Here is a 22,176-nt window from a genome sequence, read left to right on the forward strand (position 1 = left end):
CCACGGCAAAAATCAATTGTCATTCTCAAGCAATCAGTCACGGCTTCCTCTGGGGCTTCCTCTTCCTCTGGGGCTTCCTCTTCCTCTGGTTCTTACTTCATGTGCTTTGGTCTACCAGCAGGTGGCGATCTGGTGTGACATTTTTCACAGGCATCGACCGTGGCAGATGGGTAACTCTGGGCACCGGCCTAGTTCACCACACGCGCCACACCAACCTAGTTCAAATGGATCAGTTTCAGCGGATGACCTTACAATAAGATTTAGGATCAAATGGATCAGTTTCAGCGGATGACCTTACAATAAGATTTAGGGTCAAATGGATCAGTTTCAGCGGATGACCTTACAATAAGATTTAGGGTCAAATGGTAGGTTGCCAACAACAAAGCAAGAGGTACACCTGAAAACTGAACTCTGCAGTATTTAAGGTAAATTGACATGTTTTTTAAATGAGATATAGGATGAGACAATACCGATTGTACAATTGTATCAATTTGGTGTTAGCTGATTGACTCATACAGCAATACCTTTTTGTCCACAAGATGGCAGCACACAACAGAAAGATGTCCCCTCTAGCTACATAGAGTAGCTATAGTTACAGGTGGAAAGCTATCAAAGAAAGTTGCATCCAGGAGCCTTCATAAACAAAAATGACGTGGCTCCACAGTAAATTATCCCACTTATTCATTATTCACATTACTCAAATGTTTAACAACATAAAGAAGGGGGCAACATATAAGTCAAAACCAACAATATTTATTGACTGATCTTGAAAGTATTCGCTTACAAAAGCAAAAAAGTAATCACATAGAAAATAACTCAGTGTTAGTGCAAGTAGCGAACATTCACACTGAAACCTATGAAAAGTGACAGTGGTATATAGAAATACAGACCGCAGACTGCGTTAGCTGTAGATCATTTGGTTAAATGATTATGCATTTTGTTTATCATGAGCTATTAGCCAATCAGGATGCTCGGTGGTCAAGTTCATGTTCCCTGGTTATCTCTGTATCACTCTCGGTTACCAGTTGTCTGGATTAAATACAGTCGCATACAGTCGTGTGATCCTTGACTCACACCAACACAATAGGACATTTTACATTAGCCACTTCACAGCCTGCTAGCCACGATTTTCTTTCGTACCAATTCTTGGACGTAGGATTTCCCCCCCTTGTAGAAACCTGTTGAATGGATACATTTGGTCTAGGAGGTCCTAATTGATTTGTTGTCAATTTATCTTCATTAGTACGCCAACTAAAAGGAGTTTCTTTCAAAAAGAAAATTGAGTCGTTGCACTGAACGTTAGCCATCTAGACAGAATGTGACTTGATCAAAGCCGTATGACGTCCTTAAACGCAGTTACGTATCAGCGGACTCACACTATATGCGTTGGAATGCGTTGATTCGTCAAGGTTGACAGATCCTCAGTGACGCCATCCGTTGCCGAACTGAATTGTGGCTCCGTTGGGTTGCCTTGCATGCGTTGCTTGCGGCAAGAGTTTTCGAGAGGCAACGCATGCGTCAGCCAATCAAATTGCCTTTCATGCAAATACGACAGCACAGGCGCTAGCCAATCAGATTGCGTTCATGCTCGTGTCTAAAGAGCGCAACGCTTGACTCACACGATATGCGTTGGAATGCATTGATCAACGGATGAGGGAGGAGGAGTCTGGCGCATGGGGTTGTGTTGATAACAGAGACTTTATAGTGAGATTGACAGGTCAACAAACCAATCACGCCGCTAGCAAGCTGTTTACCTTGTGGGTAGTAGCATGCTAACATTAGATAGGTGGCTCAGACACCTCGCAAATCCTATCAGACGTATTTTTCAGTTACAATAACGGGGTTTTTACATTGTTCAGTGTGTATTTCTCGGTAACTTTGAATACATCTAAGAAAAAAAAAGTCAAACAAACAACTTTTAGGTACAAATACGACCATCTACGGCAGACCTGGGCAAAGTGCGGCCCAAGGGCAATTTGCGGCCCGTTGGCTGTCCCTGTGCGGCCCGTGGAGGTCAATTGTAAATTAGGAATCAAACGTAAATACCTGTACTTATTATACGGCTCTTCAGAATGTTCCAAAAAGTTCTGTTGATTTGAATGGGCCATCCCAACGTTCGCAGGTCTAATTTCTTTATATTCACTGCTGCGAAAAATGTATGACTGGTGTCATTGGCAACGGGTTTTGTGCTTTTAATTCACATCTATCATATCATTCCGCAACGCAAGTAGTCCGGTCATTTCACGTAACTGAAAGTCATTGAAACTTGAAGTCAGAAGGTGGGTTGCTTCGCATTTGCGTGAAGAACTAAACGGCAACAAAATCATTAAAAAGAGGTATTTTGGAGAAATGTCTTCTATTATTTTGGTAAGTAACCGTATAATAAGCGGGATATTTTTTTATTTCCGTAGGCCTACATTCGTGCGTGCCTGCGACCATTTGCGCTGATAAATATTTATATTACTATTCATTTGTATACTTATACTATTGCATTGCAAGCTTGCTCTCGTGTGTGTGTGTGTGTGTGTGTGTGCCATGTGTATTGGTCGTCTGGGAACACCTTTAATACTGCAAACATGCTCATTTTCAAAATCGTTTTGGTGAATGTTGATTACATGTTGATTAAATAATGTTGGCGTTTTTAATATGCCTGCACCAAAAAAAATTTATAGCCTAAATGCAACATATACTCTTACAAGTAGCAGTTAATCAAAACCATACAATTTAATGTTTTTTTTATAAAGAGATACAACTTATATTGAGCAGAATTGAGTTCAGCCTATTGGTCCGGCCCTCCACAACAGTCCCACTATCTCATGTGGCCCCTTGGGGAAATGAATTGCCCACCCCTGATCTACGGAGTTTGGTCCACCATCTTTTTTTTTAGCTTTGCGCTCTGACACGCTCAGAACCCCACACGCCAGACTCCTCCTCCGCCATCCGTTGGCGCAACGCATTCCAACGTGCACGTCTGAATGCTGCCTGAGTCAGCCGTTATACAGTACCCCGCGCAAACTGTACAATAGCTACTTAGCATGCTAATAGCTAAGTGATCCAGCTATTCAGCGACGTGATGATTCCCCTCATGATGCTTGAGTTTTTCAACGACACAAACCAATCATCTGTTTCAGTACAAAAATAAAGTTTAGCTTATTCACCTGATGCTAGCTAGCTAGAGACTGTGCGAGACTTAAGGGGCTTTTATACTCGGTTTTAACGTAGATCCGTAAGCACGTAAGATACATAAGCGCAGTTGTAAGCCCCTTGCGCAGTTTACATAACACGTAAGTGCGTCCGTTAAAATTTGTAACTATCCAACAAAGGCTACGCCAGCCGTTCGCAGCCCGCAGGACTGTGATTGGTCTGCTCATCCTTTCAGGAGTCTCACATTTCCGGTTTCATAGCATAATACCGCCATTTTTTCTTCTCGTCTCCTCTTTCTCCTTCGCAAAATGATCAATTGCTCTTCAATGTTAATTAGCTCCAGCTCCACCAAATCACTTTCACTCCGGGTTGCCATCGTTCAGTGAGTGTGTTTACAGCAAGACCAGGGCTGTCTTCGGATTCATAGATAGCTGTCTAATCCTAGATCTCTTGTTAGACAAGTGTCTGACGAGACAGGTCCTTTCGGGGGAAGGTATCTCAAAAACCTTTGATTTCGAACAGTCTATTAAGATAGCATGTACGGCAACATGACGCTGTGTCATCATGCTGTGTGTGCTTATTTGCTAGCTAGCAGCTACTGTTAGCGACCTGGCTAACGGATACATCGCTAACGAAACAGACTATGTTTGTTAATCAAGCATGACATAAGTACATAGTACACTGTTTATGTCTCGGTAACTTTTTTTAAAAATTACCAAAAAAAGCAAATAAACGTACATCGGTGAATACTTTTGTGGAACTTCGACGATTTCATCCGCCATCTTTTTTTTAAATTTTTCTCTGGTTAGGGAATGGCGCAGAGAGTTATGGGTAATACCTGCCGCCATAAGACAGCAAGGAACTATAAATCAAAACAACTGCGCTTATGTATCTTACGTGCTTACGTTTCTGCGTAAAAACCGAGTATAAAAGCACCTTTACTGTAACGGATCCCCGTATTTATAGTGGTATGAAACTTACTGCTGGTGAAATTACTCTTTTATTTTCTTCTTTCTTCTTCATACATTCAATAAACTGGCAAACTATCACCACCGTAAGAGCTTTGGCCTCATACGGGTCCATTAAACCATTAAACTTTTCCAATATATGCATGTGCATCAATCCGTAACTAAAACTGTAGCCGTACTGACAAGTTCACATTAACGTATAACGAAATCTGCGATACCTTTTTACCTTGTCAAAATAAAAGTCCTAATTATCTATAAGAGATAAGGTGGCATAAAATCTCAATAAATTCTTCAAACAATACATTATCATTTAGGAACATATTAAAGATCAATAAGGCAAATCCAAAGTAGGCAATCAACCCCAAATAATAGCCCTTATATGGGGTTATTTACAAGTTGTATTGTGCTATCACATCATTTGAATCTTCAAAATCTAGACTTGATATTGGGCCTCATTTATAAAACGTACTTACACACAGATTTGATCTTAGAGTGTTCGTGCGATCAAATCCACGTCTAAGTACAGATTTATAAAAACCGTCTTAGACATAGAAAAGGACGTATCTCTACGTCTGGTTCTAGTTCGTGTAAGTACATTTCCTTGTGGCAATACTGGAGTACTGCAGGAATTCGGAACTCTCCGAGCGCCGACACGCAGTTTCATCATCATCATCGTCACCACCACCGTCACCATTAGGGCTAATGGTAAAAGGCAAAATGAATGTTTCGCTTAATAAAATCAATCAAATGTAGGATGGTTTCTACGCAACATTTTATAAATGAGGCCCTGTTAGTGAGGTTGTTGCCGAACTCTGTCTGCTATTGGGCCTCATTCAGGGCCGGAGTGGGGCCACTTTTCAGCCCGGGAATTTCAGGCCCAAGACCGGCCCACTTTTTCCATGGTAGTGGAAATTGGATGAATGAAGCAACAGTTCAGCTCTTACTATTCTGTCGTTTTTTTTTATTATTAACACCATGGTTCAATAAATAATGTAAAGGTTAAATAATAATCCACTTAAACTGAGAAGTTAACAAAAAATATTCCACTATTCTACAAGCATAGGTTGATAAATTAACAAAAGCAAAAATAAATAAATAAAGCATTTTAAATCAGTGCTGTCAGTTTAACGCGTTATTAACGGCGTTAACGCAAACCCATTTTAACGCGTTCATTTTTTTATCGCGAGATTAACGCAAGTTTTTTTTTTTTTTTTTTTTTTTTTAGATCAACATTTTTTTTGGCCTCGCAAACTGTGCAGTAGGCTAACGTTACGGTTTGAGTGAATGGTGAGCGCGATACAGCGAAATGGATGATAAAAAGCTTCTGAATGGAAAGTTTACTGTTGTCTGAAAATGTCAACAGGCAGCTGGCTGAAAGCAAAGAAGTAGTATGCTTACCTTTTATTGGTAGCCTAACTGTTACGGTTCATTGTTTCTGAAATAAGATGCCTGACTGCTATGTTCCCAGCAAACTTCAAAAAAAGAAAATATTAAGCCATGGTTTAACTGCACTATAGGCTGAGTCCTTGTTTACCTGAAATGTGCACTTTATAATTTTATTTTGTACCGCCCTGTTTGGCAATGTTGGTTTTCAATAAAATAAAACATTTGCATAAAGCAAGCCAATCCACTTTTCCATGTTGATAAGGGCATTAAAATAAAAATAAAATGATGGAAAAAATAAATAAACGAAGGGACATTTAGAATAGATACAAATTTGCGATTAATCGCGATTAATTTTGAGTTAACTATGACATAAATGCGATTAATCGCGATTAAATATTTTAATCGTTTGACAGCACTATTTGAAATGTATCCCACTCTTCAAAAAAGAGGCATATTGAACTAATGTTTACAGTTCAACCCACAGTACAGTATACAGTTACATTGCGAATAGCACCAACAGCATCTACAGCATCAGTAACCGCTTAAGCAGTGCACTGGTTTCAGCCACTTTATCTATAACTGTGTCGTTGCTTATAGACATGAGGATTTCTTTCTCTGTGCACATTAACATGAAAGCCTCCAAGTTGTCCTGACTCAATGAGCTCCGTAGCCTATTCTTCACAAATGTTAAGGTTGAGAGGCTTTTCTCACATGCAACCTGTGTGATGGACAAAGTCAACAGAAACTTATATGATATACTGCTCTTTCTTACATTAAATAACTTTAATTCATATTGTTTACTCTGTTATCCTCTCTACCTGTCCCTGTAGTCATGGCCTCCTCATTGCAAATTTCGGGCTCATCATTTTCAGCAGGAGACTGGCTTATTATATCTGCTGCTCAGAAGCTACAAAGAAAAATGAAGTCATTTTACTGCATACACAGATCAAGTTTGAGTTTTGTTATCAATATTTGCATAATATTTGCAAAGTCTATGGATCGCCATATATCGGGTGATATAAAAAGGCTAATATTTTAATTCAATTTAATATTTTGCTTGCGAATAGGTTGACAACGCTACAAAGATATTAACCAACGCTACAACGTTAGCCGAATAGTTACGTTGCTAATCATTAGGCCTATGTCTTTCTTTACCAGTTGCCACTTGTGTTTGTCCTCTTGAAAATAAATCGGTAAGCTTGGCACATTTGGCAGCATCCTCCTCCAATGCCTTTCTTTTTTTCAACCTGGCTTTTTCAGCCCCTCCTGGCCTCTTCCTCCCATCCATCCTCCCTGACGCGTATCGTTGCGGTAGGGCCAGCCCAGCCCAGCTATCGGTAGCCTATCTGAGAAAACGTTTTGGAAAAGACGGGCTATGGACCGAACCAACTCTATTTGGGAGGGGAGAACTTCCTCGCATGGTACAACCCATGCAGAGGCTGCGGTGTCAGAATGCGGAACGCCTGTAGCCTAGCCTACTTTAAGAGAATAATATGGACTAATGGGGACAAATGTAAAAAAATAAAATTCTCGACCGGCCCAGAAGTGAAGCGGCCCACCGGGAACTCTCCCGATTCTCCCGATTACCCACCTGGCCTGGCCTGGCCTCATTTATAAAATGTTGCGTGAGTAATGACAGTACTGTTAATTAAGTATTGCCTTAAAATTATTATTTACATTGAATTAATTGGAATTCAGCTGTAGGCATATACTAGGACATCTGTATCTTAGAGACTAATTGCATCCACAATTTAAGTACTGCAAGCTTGACTATTATGCAATTGTAGACACAACACAAGGGGTCCCTGGGCCTGAGAAGGGAAGGAAAGGAGTTTAATGTGGCTTTGAGATGGACTTTTAAATGTGACTAAAACTAGACTAAAATGTAATAAGACTTCGTCGACTAAAACTAGACTAAAGTGCTCTGAGTTTTCGTCGACGAAAACTAGACTAAAAGGAGGATAAAAATGACTAAATGTGACTAAAACTAATATGCATTTTCGTCTAAAGACTAAGACTAAATAGCTGCCAAAATTAACACTGCTACGTACCCTTGTAATAGTAACCTTACAAGCACACTGTAAACCCACTACTTGAATGCTCTCTCCCCACCTCATCCACTATCATTTTTGTATGTATCATGTTATGTTTGTATGTATTTTGTACATTTAAGACATGTATACGTGTATGAATTCATCTACCGTGTTTCTGATTGAATCCTCTTCTCCTCCCTCCACTTCTGCCACAAGCCCTCCTTTTTTTTTTATCTCTACCTCCCTACCCAGCCAGCTCCAAGTAGATGGGCCCCCCCTTATGAGCCGAGGTTCCGCTCAAGATTTCTTCCTAATAAGTGGGAGTTTTTCCTTGCCCCTGTCACCATTGTGCTTGTTCAGGCCCCGAGCTCTGTAAAGTGCCTTGAGACAACTGTATTGTTTTGGTGCTATATAAATACAATTTAATTGAATTGAAAGGCCATCCCAGGTTGTATCATTTTGCCCTTCCACTTGCAATTCACTGCATGTTTTCATGGAAGCCAAACATTCCTGGGCATCTTCTACACACACAGAGAGCTTTTTATCTCTTCCACAGTCCAGTCAGAGCGGTACGACACGCTTGTGATTTGACATTGAAAAGCTTTCCTGTCACCAGAGTCACAGTTAAAATATAATGTACACAAGCTAAATGGATATATAATCATGTGAAATGTTTCCTTGAAGTACTTCACAAGTGTATTGTATTGTTATAGAGATTTTCAAATCTCAAGTCATTTATTTCTGAAGTCTGGCTTAATCCTTATTATTACCAATTATATTTAATAAATGCCATACAAAGTTATGCAACTTAGGGAACATGAAGGCATGCATAAAGTGTTCAACCTTCAAAGATATCAAGATGTTTTAGGAGCAATTTAGTTGTCCAAAAGTTTCCTCCACAAATTCCCCTTATCCAGGTATCCAGTAATATGTAGATGTGAGACTACGTTTTATTGTAATACAAACCCTGCTAATTCTAACAGTAAAATAATAATTTTTAAAAATGTTAAAAATGAAATACTGTCAACCTATTTGTCATAAAATTGACATTTATTCACAGATTATTTCAAAGAAATGTAATTTCCATTTATAGCCCTATTTCTTTAGCTGTCTGTTGTTATTCTGTCTGTTGTTATTAAAACAAAACAAAGTTCATACACATACACACACACACACAGAGATTCAATACATCAGGACACCTTCTCATGCACAAGGGGAGGAGTACTCTGCCTCAGCTTGGTCACCTGAGAGAGGGAGAGAGAGAGAGAGGGAGAGAGAGAGGGAGGGAGAGAGAGAGAGAGAGTTCATGGTCAGGTTGCTGCACACAACACTATCTTCCATAGGTATTTACATGTAACTCTGGTTTTTAAGGGAATCTTACTGGTCTGGTAGTAGTCGTACACCTTGACCACTGCTGGCTTCAGGTTGTTCACTGGGAGATCCTGTCGGATGGTCAGGTGGTAGGAGACAGGTAAACCCTTCGGAACCTGATACAACACAAGTAGAAACACATCAGATCGACGTAGAGCAAGTGTGTCATTTTAGGTAAACCTGTGAGGAAAGTGATTCTGAGTCCAAGTGGTTTATTTCTCACCTCTGACAGATACACAAGGATGTGGTCATCTTTCTTATCGACTCGGTCCACAAATATGCTGCCCTCTAGCTGTTAAGACAGAACCTTCATCAGTATCATTATGATGGATGATCCACTAGCTAACACAGACTTAGGATGGACAACTTACCTTTTCAACAGAGGCAGAGTCAGGTGTGAAACCAGATAACATTTTCACATCTATTATAGCCATGTTGGTGCTCTCCTGTGGTCCATCATACCTGCAAAAGCAAGGATGAATATTTGTCTCAATCAAGTCATCTTTAAATAGAACAGGCAGCATGTGAGAACTACACGAGGAACATGGAACATTCTGGTTAGGGCGTGGTTAGCCCATGACATCAGTGCTATTGTTTCAGACAGACAAGAGACACTATATGAGGTTTCCTTCATTCTGCCTTTCCTGTGGTTACTTATCTTACTTGTAGGAATTATACTCTACATGGGGTTACTTACTGGACTGTGATGTCTAAGTTGAAGGCCTGTCCATTGGCCTTGTTGCACTCTGCCTCAGTCAGAGGCTTGGCTTGAGTCTTAATACTCAAGGTTGAGTGCTCAGTGGGAGTGGGGATGTTGAAGAAAAGAGCCACCTGTTACAGAAGAGGATTTAGACATGAATAAATAGCCCTAACAGAATATCCATCATTAACCATCTAGAACAAAGCAGAAGTGATCTTTCAGACTGACCCCAACAGAAGCACATGCAGAGCCCTTCACTTCTACGCTGTACTTCCCAGGAACATCCTGCAGCGCCCTCTCCTGGTACAGTAATGTGTTGTGCTGGTTCACGTCAAACTGGTGTTTGTCCCCACCTGCTGACTGCACAGTCACTGTGCTGGATCCACGTGGGCTGAAGACCTTGGTGGCGTACAGAGCCAGAGCCTGCAGTGCCACCACCGTGTCCTGAGAGAACACACACTCAACCCTCAGTGTGGGCAAATACAGAAGCTGGACAAAAGCCCAGACACAGCAACACAAAAAACACGTTTCAGAAGGAAGTGTTTGTGGATCACCTGTGTAGAAGAGAAGCCTCCATATGGATTTTGCTGCTTTACCAGCCAGTTGACAATCCTGGCAGCATACCCTAAGTCAGCAGCAGTCAGTGTGGTTTTACTGAGAACAGCTAACAGCACATAAGAGCTCGTCTCCACCGCCAGGGAATCAGCTCGCTCTGATGAGGACTGAGACCAATGCAGGAGACTCCCTGAGAAGACACGAGCCACATGAGATAAAGGAAGCAGGTTGAAGCGTTGGGTTATCTGTGTCTCTTCAGGCACACTGTAAAATGCTTCCTACCATCAGAGGTTGCTACACTGTCCAAGTGTTTGAGAAGCTGAGCTTGGATGTCCTCTTCTCCAGCGAGACTGAAGGTGTAGGCCAGTAGAGCAGTGGAGTAGGTGTTGGAGAGGTCACTGACGGAGGACTTTAGAAACGTCAGCGTTTTTTCCTGGAAAAAAATATGATTTTCTCATGCTGTTGTATCCTAAAAGGCAACACTTGTATTCTGTTATTATCTGAATATGACTGTAAATTCAATAGTATGACACAACAGTAAACTGTCTGAATGAGATCTCTGATAGATTTGAGGTGGTTTGTCTCAGTTAACTTGGGTGTAAGAGCCAAATTCATGATTTCATGTGTTATAATAATTTAGTGGGACTTTTAGTTTGGATTTGAGCTCAGAGACGTTGGAAGCGACATAGTTTTTTGACCGTGTGAACTTATTCTACATTTTCTAAGTAAACATTTATAGAAGATCTTCTTGCCTCACTCGCGTTTCAATTACTAGTGGCTTAAACTGATTTCAAAACTGTGGAACAGAAGACTGGAAAGAAACGGAGTGCCACTACACAGAGTGATGAGTTTTCTTACCGTAACAGTCATGTTCAGCTCCAGCATCGATGCAGTGATATAAGCAGTTATCGTTACATCATCGTTTACACCTCCCTAGAACAGGGACAAAAGCCGATAAAAACATGGAAACATGAAACTCACATCCATCCCAAAACAGACAAAGCACTGTTACACTATGTTATCAACCAATGCATCATCACATGTGTACCTTCATTCTGTTGTTGAAAAGTTTTCCTTGCATATGGAAAACACCATCTGGTCTTAGTTTTCCTTCAAGCCAAGCCTTGGCAGATGCAATAATGTGTGGGTCAATGTAGGTGAAGGACTTTGCTTTACCAAAGGACCTCAACACAAAAGCAGTCAGCCTGGAGGAAGAGAGAAAAACAATATTGTCAATGGAAGTTTTTCCAGATAATTACACATTTCATACTGCTAAAAAGATGAGCTAATTTTTTTTTAGCTGGACAGCTGAACTATCCAAATTGTGTTTGCCTTGCCATAGACTTTGACTGCACTTCTTGGGGTCAACTCACCATGTGTTTCCCTCCCCTTCGCCAAACGTGCTGTAGGCTCCATCACGGTGCTTGTAGTTCAGCTGCCTCTGGTATCCTGTAAGTTGTATTTGTATCATAGGTGATCATGTTATTATCATGCACATTAAACTCTGGCAAAAGTGTTCCATTGTATGACACTGAATGACCACCAGGTGGCGATGTGCATCACTGATGTACATCACAATAGTCCTGTATCTGTGGGAGAGCTGCATCAGAGTAGCCCAACATCCACCAGCAAAGCCAACCCCACCCACACCTGTCCATGTGCCTGAACAAGGATCCCCATTGGTGCTGCAGTCAGTGACCACTTAACTGGTGGAATATTACAACCATGTCTACCAAACACAAGCTTAGCAGTGAGGCCTGTAGTGTAAAAGACAGGCAGTTCAAACAGTGGGAATATGGGAAATTATGGGATGTACACAATAGGTTTCATACCCTGTCCACATCACACAGTTACTGTATAAGCTGACTGGTCAAGTACCTAGCCAGAGCTATAGTCTAACTCTAACAGCTATAGTATGTCCAAGGGTGTTCACACTCTCTCCCGCTAGACACTGAGGAATTGAACTGGAAAGCAAAATAACTTCTAACCATTTTTAAGAAAATTGGTGGCCCTCTCCCTGATGTCTGCAGTGAGCTGGTTAGTGTTCTGTAGGTACTGCAGAATGTAGATATTTGGGGAGAGGATGGCCATATTTTGCTCCCCACAACCATATGGCATCTTCAGGAGACTGCCAATGTTCTTCAGAGCACGACCCAGGACGTCTCCTACAGGAGGGATGGAGTGTTGGACACACATGTTTAAGGGCTCAGCAGTCAACTAGTTAATTTTCCTGTCCATTAACTACTGCATATGAAGCTGTATTTAATCTTTGGTACCCAGCACAGAAACAGAGGCTCTGGCTGATCCCTTCACGACAGCTGCAGGGAGTTTCAGCTCCACCTCCTCCGTTAGAGCGCCCCCTGTGGGAATAATGGTTTTAAGTAATTAATTAACATACCAATTGCATTGACTATGATGTCGTATGATGACTGACAGGTAAATCTATTCTCAAAACCATAGACATATAATGGGAACATAGGACTATAGGATCAAATTCACCCTTTGGACATAAGAGCCAATTGAAACTTTCAGTCTTCTCACTTCCTTCAGCCTGAAAGAAAAATAGATTATTAAAAAAGACTTGAATCTGATATCAATGGCGAAGGGTTATTTTCACTAAACACCTTGTGTGAAAACACTAACACTGTTAGTTGAGTTGAGATTTTAGTGGGGTATTACAAATCCTCTACAATGAATTAAAAAAGAAAACAATAATATGTTTGGCATCACCTACCTTAACCAGCAGGGGGCGTGTTACAATGTCCATTCGACCTTTCTCTGGCACAGACACAACCTCATTGCCACACATTGCCTGAGACTGTGTGGCCTCTGCACTCATGGTAACATTCATCAGTCCTGCCAGGCAATTTTTACATCATGTTCAGCAATAACACCTTTACACTCATATCAGTCATAAATATATGCTTACTTGTCTTCTGTTTCTTTCAGGGAGTCTTGCGCCGTGTGTACACTCACCGAGCACAGAGGGCACCAGTGTCCATTTGAAGGTCTTCCTGCCATTTGCACACAGACAGGAGGAGTACTGGCCATCAGAGGAGGGGGTCAGAGTGAAGTCTGATGAAGGGGCTGGAGTCACTGTAACCTACCAGAGAGGGTTCATGTTTAACACACACTCAAAAACACAGCAACAGCACTGCTAGTTAGACCAGAGAGGGTTCATGCTTTAAGGTTCACACGGCAATGACTACAGCCATAACTATAAGAACAACTGTAACTATAACACTATGAGCATCCACACTGACCAATGGTGAGTAAAACCTCTCAGAAATGTAATTCATGTTTTAATGTGATGACTCAAAATTTGATGGATTCTGATTGGCTGTCGTTGTTTTTATGGTTCACCCAATCGCTCCAGAAGTGATTCCCAGTGATGTCATACTGTACCCAGCAAGCAATGAATATATAAGTATACTGGTAGCAATGGCAATGAATGAACACACGTTATTCAGTCAAGCTTTGATCAAATGTGATTTGTTAAACTGAAATCAGTTAATGCATGTTCAGACTATGTATCTCAATACCATGATGCACTTGGGCAGGTAGTTGAAAACCGTTGCTTTGAGCTCAAAGGTCTCTCCACGGATGATGGAATATGGCAGGGAGAGCTCCAGGAAGAAGGGCTGGAAAACTGTGAGCTGAACTGGTGGGGCCAGACCAAAGCCCTGGGGGGACAGGCAGAAAGCCTCAGTCTCCCAGGTGGTGATGGTGTCAGGGACAGTGAGAGGGACCTGTGCTTCTCCAGACTCTCTGTGAAGAGACCACATGTTAGAACAATGGCTATGGGGTTAGACACTAGAACTACAGGAGCCCATGTATATGACAGAGACTGATTCATATGTGACCACTCACCCGACCTCTGCAAGGTCCCAGATCCATGTCTCTGGGAAGACTGTACGCACAGTCACACCAAACTCCTCACTGGGAGAATCTGGCTGTAATGAGCCGGATCCAGCCATGGAATAGCTCACTTGAAAATTACGTTCTAACAGAAACAGATGCAGATGATTGTTTCCATCATGATTGATTATATGTTGATTATGAAGGGACCGACATTTGATAGTTAGTTTAATAAATATATTCCATAGTCAATAATTCAATATATCTGACCTAGTGGTCATTTTAGTGTTCTTTGGATTTCGTGAGTTGTAAAAACTTCTCATGTGTATTCTGTTCCTGGCCTACATGAGGTGTGAGAAAGCCCTCACAGCTTCCCCCCCTGACTAGAGACATATAATAATTAGCATTTAGGGATCCACCCCCCCTGGCATGCACACAGCTTATATTCTGTGCTTTCCCAAAAGATAGACAGTGAAGGAGATTTAGGTGAACACACTCAGTGTTCCTCCTCACTGGGCGCTCGTTCAACGTGTCATGGCAAGGTCAGCTGTCTGTACCTCACCGCCTCACCACTGGGGTGCCCCAAGGCTCGGTGATGGGACCACTTCTCTTTGCCATTTACACCACCTCGTTGGGCCCTATCATCTGCTCGCATGGTTTTTCCTATCACTGTTATGCCGATGATAATCATACTACACATACTGTTTCTGTCTTTCCCTCCTGAGGACACCACTGTCTCTGCGCGGATCTCGGACTTTCTTGCTGATATATCCTCATGGATGAAAAATCACCACCTTCAGTTGAACCTGGCCAAAACGGAACTGATGGTCTTCCCAGCCAAACAGTTCATCCACCACAACATCAATATCAATATTGACTCTTTATCTCTTGTTCCATCCAAAACAGCAAGAAACCTCGGGGTCATTATTGATGACCAACTGACCTTCGCGGCCCACATCGCCTCTGTCTCCAGGTCGTGCCGCTTTGCGCTATACAACATCCGCAAAATCAGGCCGTACCCAACCCAGTGTGCCACCCAGCTGCTGATGCAAACCTTGGTGAGTTCCCGCCTTGACTACTGCAACGCCCTCCTAACGGGCTTGCCGGCTTGCGTGGTGAAACCACTACAGATGATCCAGAACGCGGCGGCGCGTCTGGTGTTCAACCAACCGAAAAGGGCTCACGTCACCCCGCTACTCATTGAGCTCCACTGGCTGCCGGTAGCTGCTCGCATTAAGTTCAAGTCACTTATGCTTGCCTACAGAGTGCTTACTGGTTCTGCTCCCACCTACCTAAATGCTCTTGTAAGGGCAAATGTTACACCCAGGACGCTGCGCTCGTCTACTGTGCGTCGTTTGGCACTGCCGTCTGTGCAAGCACGGCAATCCAGACTATTCTCATTTGTAGTTCCACGTTGGTGGAACGAACTGCCTAGTACTACCAGAGCAAATTATATGAAGATCTATTTCAGCCTTTTTGATATTACAATGGTCTGATGACCAATATACCCAAAGGCACTTCTACATAATCTCACTGTGTGGTCTGTGAAATCTCCCTCCTTATACAGAAAGCACTTCTACATAATCTCACTGTGTGGTCTGTCATATCTCCCCCTTATACAGAAAGCACTTCTACATAATCTCACTGTGTGGTCTGTCATATCTCCCCCTTATACAGAAAGCACTTCTACATAATCTCACTGTGTGGTCTGTCATATCTCCCCCTTATACAGAAAGCACTTCTACATAATCTCACTGTGTGGTCTGTCATATCTCCCCCTTATACAGAAAGCACTTCTACATAATCTCACTGTGTGGTCTGTCATATCTCCCCCTTATACAGAAAGCACTTTTACATAATCCCACTGTGTGGTCTGTGATATCTCTCCCCCAGTGACCAGAGATCCTGTACACAGTGACCAGAGATCCTATACCCAGTGACCAGAGAGCCTATAGCCCACACCCAGTGACCAGGGACAATTGTTTCATCCAATGTTTACATTTCCTTGAGGGTGCTCATACCATAGTGTCCTCCCTTGCGGTATCTTTCCCCCTTATACAGTAAGCAGTCAGGGGCACGTAGGACCAGATTAGTGGCAGTCTTCAGTCCCAGTTTCTAAGGCACACAGAAAGGCAGATGGATTCTTAGTTATATGGATGGATGGATGGATGGATGGATGGATGGATAGATGATCTGAACACTGAATAAACACATAACTATAAAAAATGTATGACTATTCATTATATGATATGATTTATATTTGTTTGTTTGTTTACTTGTTACCTTGAAAACTGCTAAGACCCCGTCATCAGAACGGCGTGACGGGTAGTAAGGCACGGAGGAGCGTCTGGGTCTCACTTTGAGGCAATCTTCTGGAGGCTCGTAATCATGAGGAACTCTCAAGTCCAAGTGTGATGAGTGTAATAATCCAAAAACCTATTTAATAATTACATGTAACACCACATTATAAACATGAAACTACTCAATATATTTAAGAAATATGACACTGCTGACAGTGGGGTTAGTAAAGGATATCCTCAGGGCTCCGATTTGACCTCCGGACTCGATATTGATTAATTAACCCTTCAGCTGGTGAGTTTTGAACATTCTATTAGAAGAATGCCTTTAAAAATTGCATGTAATCTGCCCAGATATTCTTTAGAGCATGTATTCTACAAGATTGTATATGCATCGGTGTGACGGTACCCGCTAAAGTCAAGAGAAAGTGAAATAGAAAGTGTCAAAGTGCTAATCTTCAGTGTTGCTATAGTAACCTTCTGGGCATCCAGGCGCTTCCCTGGTTCCAGGATTAAGATACTCTGATCCACAGCACTGAGGCCACACAGAGAGCCAGGCTGAGCTGACAGCTGCAGGGAGCTCTTCTCTCCAGGAACCGCTTTAGGGGGAGAGAACTGCACCAACACCTGCAATGTAGAACACAAGTCAGGAACAATTTGCTGTTTGTTGGAAAGAATCAGGAAGGATAATCATATTTCATTATATCAGATGAATTCCCTGATGTAATGATGTTCCCTGTGACAGGCTGTGTTGAGGCACCTTGTTTCTGAAGCACTTCTCAGTTGAGAAGGTTCTGCTCTCAGCCAGGACCGTCTCACTGGGTAAGACACAGTAGGCCAGAACCTGCACTGAGGGGGCCATCCCAGGATTGACAGGCAGCTTGAAGGACACCTCTCCCGTGATGACCGGTTGGGAACCCTTCACTGAAGCCTCAGTGAAGCCATTGTGAACAATCTCTCCTTTGGATAAAACCTGCAACACCCAAGGAAACTCAACATCGTCTTACCACAGCAGTTGTTTTAATGATTTTAGATGGCCATAATGTAATCTGTGATCCACATACCATATAAATGATATCCACAGAGTCTGTGTTGAATGTCTCCCCAGTGAAGGTGTACTTAATGCTGATGGGTGTGTCTTTGTCACACTGAAGAGGCTCATCTATAGCCTTTATGGTCACAGAGCTGGATGTAGCTGTGTGTGAAGATGCAGGTCTCAGTCTGGACACAGACTTTGAAGCGGAGTCATAGTGTGGGGTATTATACGGTCTGTATGTATCGATGTCTGTATAGAGGCTGGCCTGGAGAGGAAGAGTGCCATTAGTGATGGGATGGAAGAGCATATGATGCACTGGAACACAAGGGGTAACTAAAGTGTGTGTGTGTGTGTGTGTGTGTGTGTGTGTGTGTGTGTGTTGATTGGACAAAAGATGATATAATGTTAACACAGAGCCAGCCAGTGGGCAGCTTACGATGAGCGCAAAGTCTCCTGTGTGTGTGTTTGTGTGTGTGTGTGTGTGTGTGTGAGAGATATATATTTACAAACACACAAACTCAGCTTACGATGAGCTCAAAGTCTCCTGTGTGTGTGTGTGTGTGTGTGTGTGTGTGTGTGTGTGTGTGTGTGTGTGTGTGAGATATATTTTTACAAACACACAAACTCAGCTTACGATGAGCTCAAAGTCTCCTGTGAAAGTAGTCGTGTTGAGAGAGAACTGGGCCACTCCATCAGAGCCTGTGGTCAGGTTCAGTAAGAGTTCTGCGCTCCACGTCGGACCTTTAAACAAATGGATGGTCCTGTCAGCAATGCCCGTGTCATTGTAATGGATCGCTTTGATCTGTCACAAACACACAAACAAGCACAAGGGTTTGACATAGAGGTAAACAATATGCACTTTCTGAGTCATTGGCAAGAGGCTTGTTGTGAAAATCATAAAAAATGCCATATGACAATGCACTGATCATTTCATATTTTACATGTGTGTGTGTATGATACAGAAATGTGAAACTCTGACTTTAATCAAGTATATATGTGTGATAATCATATGCCTTTGTGAGCTAAAACATGACGTTTCTGTCTCTGTATGTCTTTGATTCTTACGTGGGAAACCCACCACAGACTCTTAATTGTGGTTATCTCAGCTGTCATAGTGCTTTGGTGTCAGAGAAACACTAACTTCAATCTACATAAACCTTGTGTGATGTGTTTAACTTCAATCTACATAAACCTTGTGTGATGTGTTTAACTGCTTCTCTCTCGTCTGCTGCAGTCTGGGAGTGACTCCGGGCTCCCACTCGTCCTCTAGGATGGGGGTGAGCCTGGGCTCGTCTCTTGTCTGCCCTATTTAACTGCTTTCTGAACCCCCCCCCCCCATCCCAACATGTCTCTTTTTGTGGTTATTGTAGAATGATCTGAACAAAAACATATGTTTATGTTTGCATATTAGGTATATTTTCATTACCTTGCCCTCCATAACTGCCCCGTCCTCAATCACATCTGGTGTATCAACAAATGTGAGTTTCCCAAGGTTGAAGTCCAACCGCATGTCTTTGCTCTCTGATCGACTGATACCTGAAGAAGAAATAGACTCATGTAGAAAGCACACCTTTGGGGGCCACTGTGGAGCGAGCCAAAAAGCCCCCCATTTACGTGCTTCAATGCCCGCGGGGACACAGCTTCGATTCCGGCCTGCTGTCGTTTCTTGATTTTCTCCCCACCTCTTCACTCCTCCTCATTTCCTGTCCAAAAATACTTCACTGTCCTATCCAAATAAAGGCCAAAAAGCCCATAAATAAAAAAAAAGCGCACCTTTGTTGGACAAACACTTTTTAAAATGGCCTCCTTGGCTCACCTGTTCCCTCCTCAGTTACTGTGGCGGAGAATGTGAAACTGTTCCTTAGTTTTTCAGCAAAGTCAGGTTGTGTAAACACTGACATGATGAAGACATGAGAGGCACAACCAGACTCATCCATCTGTGGGAATCAAACACACACACACACACACACACACACACACACACACACACACACACACACACACACACACACACACACACACACACACACACACACACACACACTTCACATGACTGCGCCTCATTCAGTGTTTACATCTCAGCTTAATGTTTTCTGTGTGTAAATCACACCACTTCTGGCACACACAGTCCACAGGGAAATACATTATTGAGAATCTGGAGGCATTTTAACTGCAGCTTCAGCTGTAATAAATGTGACCTCAGTCTTAAACAGGTTCGTCTTGTAGAGTTCATTCGACGAAAACATTAACATCTAGGAAGTGAACAGCCCCATCTTAGTGTTGGGTGACGCCCTTACCTCTACTGATGGAGCAGAACAAGGTTTTTGAGGAACAGTTTCGTCAGCGTCTCGACACAATGACATGGAAGCCTTCCCTGGTACTGGCTGACCAAATGTGTATCTGGAAATAGGGGAACGGCATTTAGAGGCCACAAAGACAGCACTCCACTACAGTTCTGGACTCTCCTTTAGAACTGAATCACCACACAACCAAAGGTAGGAAGACATTTTAACACACACTCAACTAGGGTGACCCCCACCCCCGCGCGCGCGCAACGTAGTTTTGACATATTTTTCACATGCAGAGGACTCCGCCCCCTCCCCCGGACGAAGTTTTCACGTGCAGATGTCATGTACTATTGTAACATGCAGATGTCATGTACTATTGTAAACAATGCAACTACTAGGGCCGGCAAAGTGCTCAGTGCTGCCAGATTGGAAATGGGGAAGTATCGTACCAAAGGCTCAAAATGATCGTATTTGGAGGATAATTATCACACATCTGGCAACAATGGGAAGGCGGTGGACCAATGACAGTTCTCTCTACAGTCAGAGCTTGCGCAAGACGGTGGAACGTAAGGGACATACCTTTTTCCAAAACTTGTAAGGACGTAATAACTAGTTTGTGAAAGACCCAGAGAAACACAAATATCCGACGAGCCAAAATCCCGGACAATTTTTTTATGTCTCGAAAAGAGGACATGTCCGGGTAAAAGACGACGTCTGGTCACCCAAACTCAACTGAAATCTCTTTTTCAGCACCATATTCAGCATGTCTCATGTTAGGCCTGCTAGGCTAGACTTCAGTGTTTTATAAGAATGATGAGCCATCTGAACTGGATACAATTCTACAGGGCAGAAACATGTGTGGCCATCAAACAGCTCCATGACCCAAAATGATTTACCACAAAAATGACATAATGTGTACACAACTTTAGTGGAATTTTAACAATATATTTATTATTATTATTGTTATTATTAATAATGTGGTTGTTGTTGATGTTGTTGTTATAGACCATACATATAGTAAACAGTGTCTCATTCAGTGGCTCATTAATTCTTCCTTTATCTGAAGTTCAAACATTAGGATTCAGCTTTGATTGGGGACTTTTCCCCTTGTCATGTTTTCACAGACGTCCACATGCCGACTGTGTCACTTACTTTGCACACACCACCAATCTGACCTCTTCTGCACCAACACTGATCTTCTCTGGAGTGTTCAGCGTAATGTCAAACTTGGGCAACACTAAGAAGAAGAGACATTACTTTAAAGGCACAACTGAAGATGGCTTCACAATGGACACAATTCTTCAAGTGCTTTGCAAACGAGTAGGCTGCACTTCCAAGAGCAATAAGAGGAATTTCAGTACAAGGTAATGGCTAATATTACTGACAAAAAAGGCTGGAGTGAAGGTTTTCACATTCTGATATTATTGTATAACTAAACACAACCTCAACAGGAGCACTTATGGAGCACTTATGCATGTGCAATATAGGATTTGTCCAGCAGAGGGCACTAGAGTTGAGGTCTGAGATGTTTTATGTGGACAAATTATGAAAACATTTATATTATAACATTATAATATGTCATGAATATGTCTGGGTCATATATAAGCAGTAAACAAACGTACCATATTTTTTCACTTGAAATTGATGTGATACGTCGCTGTGTTCACCATCTACCCTCAGCATGTATTCGCCTTGCGGAGCCTCTGAGTTTAACACGTGAGAGAGCTGCACTATCTTGCCCTGTGACGTCACATTAAGCCACTGGCCAATGGTGTTGCGACGGCTGTCCTGTGAAGTGGCAGAGAGAACACACTCATGGCCTTTTTGGAAAACTAAAACTTAACATTTTAGACTAAAATAAGGTCTCCATGGTTAGAACGTAAAAATGAGAAAACTATACAAGATCAACAGGGTTTTGTTCTTACCACTAGTGACACCAGGTTGTACTGTAAAAACAAGAAGACACATTAATGAGTTGTCTGCACCTTGGTTTCCAAGAGACAGAACCCAACAGTTTGTGTTCAGTCAGTTATACTGACAGTGTGGTCATACAAGCCACTTTTACATTTACATTTGAGCCGAATTTCTTTGGCTTCATGGCTGAAAGTTGTAACTGTGAGTCTGTGCATGGGAGACCAAAATTAAAGACCAAAATCAATTTCAGTTTCAACATAAAGTTGACGCTTTTTCTTTCTTCTTTCTGTCGTTTCCTAACACTCACAGCTACTAATCCCTTCCCTGCTCTTGTCTGTGTGGTCTAGCATGGAGGTTTGGGCTGAGGACACATGGCAGTTTAAAAATATCTCACCTTTTCACTGAGCGGAATGAAATTGGTGTCCATGGTGACCACTCTGAAATGCACTGTGGGTAAGCGTAGTGTGAGAATCATCACATCACTGGGTGGTGAAATCATTTGGAGTGAAAGTTCACTTGCAGTAAAATAAATCTATATACTCTTTTCTAAAAGCAGTAAAGCTCTGCGCTGGGTGTGTGTGTGTGTGGTGTGTGTGTGTGTGTGTGTGTGTGTGTGTGTGGCACCT

The 22,176-nt window shown here is 42.3% G+C and overlaps 1 protein-coding gene across 2 annotated transcripts in view; it reads right to left on the reverse strand.

Annotated features, from left to right (window-relative positions):
* Positions 1-8,562: 8,562 nt before the first annotated feature.
* Positions 8,563-22,176, reverse strand: part of LOC105898332 (alpha-2-macroglobulin-like) — a 54,553-nt gene continuing 40,939 nt past the window's right edge. For both annotated transcript variants that reach the window (XM_042710168.1, XM_031583603.2), the window contains 31 exons: positions 21,945-21,997; positions 21,562-21,582; positions 21,259-21,424; positions 20,789-20,873; positions 19,646-19,748; positions 19,165-19,285; positions 18,775-18,884; positions 17,983-18,150; positions 17,377-17,613; positions 17,073-17,285; positions 16,790-16,939; positions 16,299-16,451; positions 16,037-16,130; positions 14,028-14,160; positions 13,700-13,925; positions 13,134-13,260; positions 12,892-13,013; positions 12,657-12,708; positions 12,434-12,517; positions 12,146-12,322; positions 11,531-11,606; positions 11,206-11,362; positions 11,016-11,090; positions 10,440-10,590; positions 10,157-10,347; positions 9,831-10,046; positions 9,600-9,733; positions 9,274-9,364; positions 9,126-9,194; positions 8,913-9,018; positions 8,563-8,775 (listed from right to left, as the gene is read on the reverse strand). In XM_042710168.1, coding sequence (XP_042566102.1) covers positions 8,735-8,775; positions 8,913-9,018; positions 9,126-9,194; positions 9,274-9,364; positions 9,600-9,733; positions 9,831-10,046; positions 10,157-10,347; positions 10,440-10,590; positions 11,016-11,090; positions 11,206-11,362; positions 11,531-11,606; positions 12,146-12,322; positions 12,434-12,517; positions 12,657-12,708; positions 12,892-13,013; positions 13,134-13,260; positions 13,700-13,925; positions 14,028-14,160; positions 16,037-16,130; positions 16,299-16,451; positions 16,790-16,939; positions 17,073-17,285; positions 17,377-17,613; positions 17,983-18,150; positions 18,775-18,884; positions 19,165-19,285; positions 19,646-19,748; positions 20,789-20,873; positions 21,259-21,424; positions 21,562-21,582; positions 21,945-21,997 — 3,902 coding nt within the window. In that variant the 3' untranslated portion in view covers positions 8,563-8,734. The remainder of the gene's footprint in view (positions 8,776-8,912; positions 9,019-9,125; positions 9,195-9,273; positions 9,365-9,599; positions 9,734-9,830; positions 10,047-10,156; positions 10,348-10,439; positions 10,591-11,015; positions 11,091-11,205; positions 11,363-11,530; positions 11,607-12,145; positions 12,323-12,433; positions 12,518-12,656; positions 12,709-12,891; positions 13,014-13,133; positions 13,261-13,699; positions 13,926-14,027; positions 14,161-16,036; positions 16,131-16,298; positions 16,452-16,789; positions 16,940-17,072; positions 17,286-17,376; positions 17,614-17,982; positions 18,151-18,774; positions 18,885-19,164; positions 19,286-19,645; positions 19,749-20,788; positions 20,874-21,258; positions 21,425-21,561; positions 21,583-21,944; positions 21,998-22,176) is intronic.

The sequence above is a fragment of the Clupea harengus genome, chromosome 17 (genome assembly GCF_900700415.2).
Source record: "Clupea harengus chromosome 17, Ch_v2.0.2, whole genome shotgun sequence".
In the NCBI taxonomy this organism is placed as follows: Eukaryota; Metazoa; Chordata; class Actinopteri; order Clupeiformes; family Clupeidae; genus Clupea; species Clupea harengus.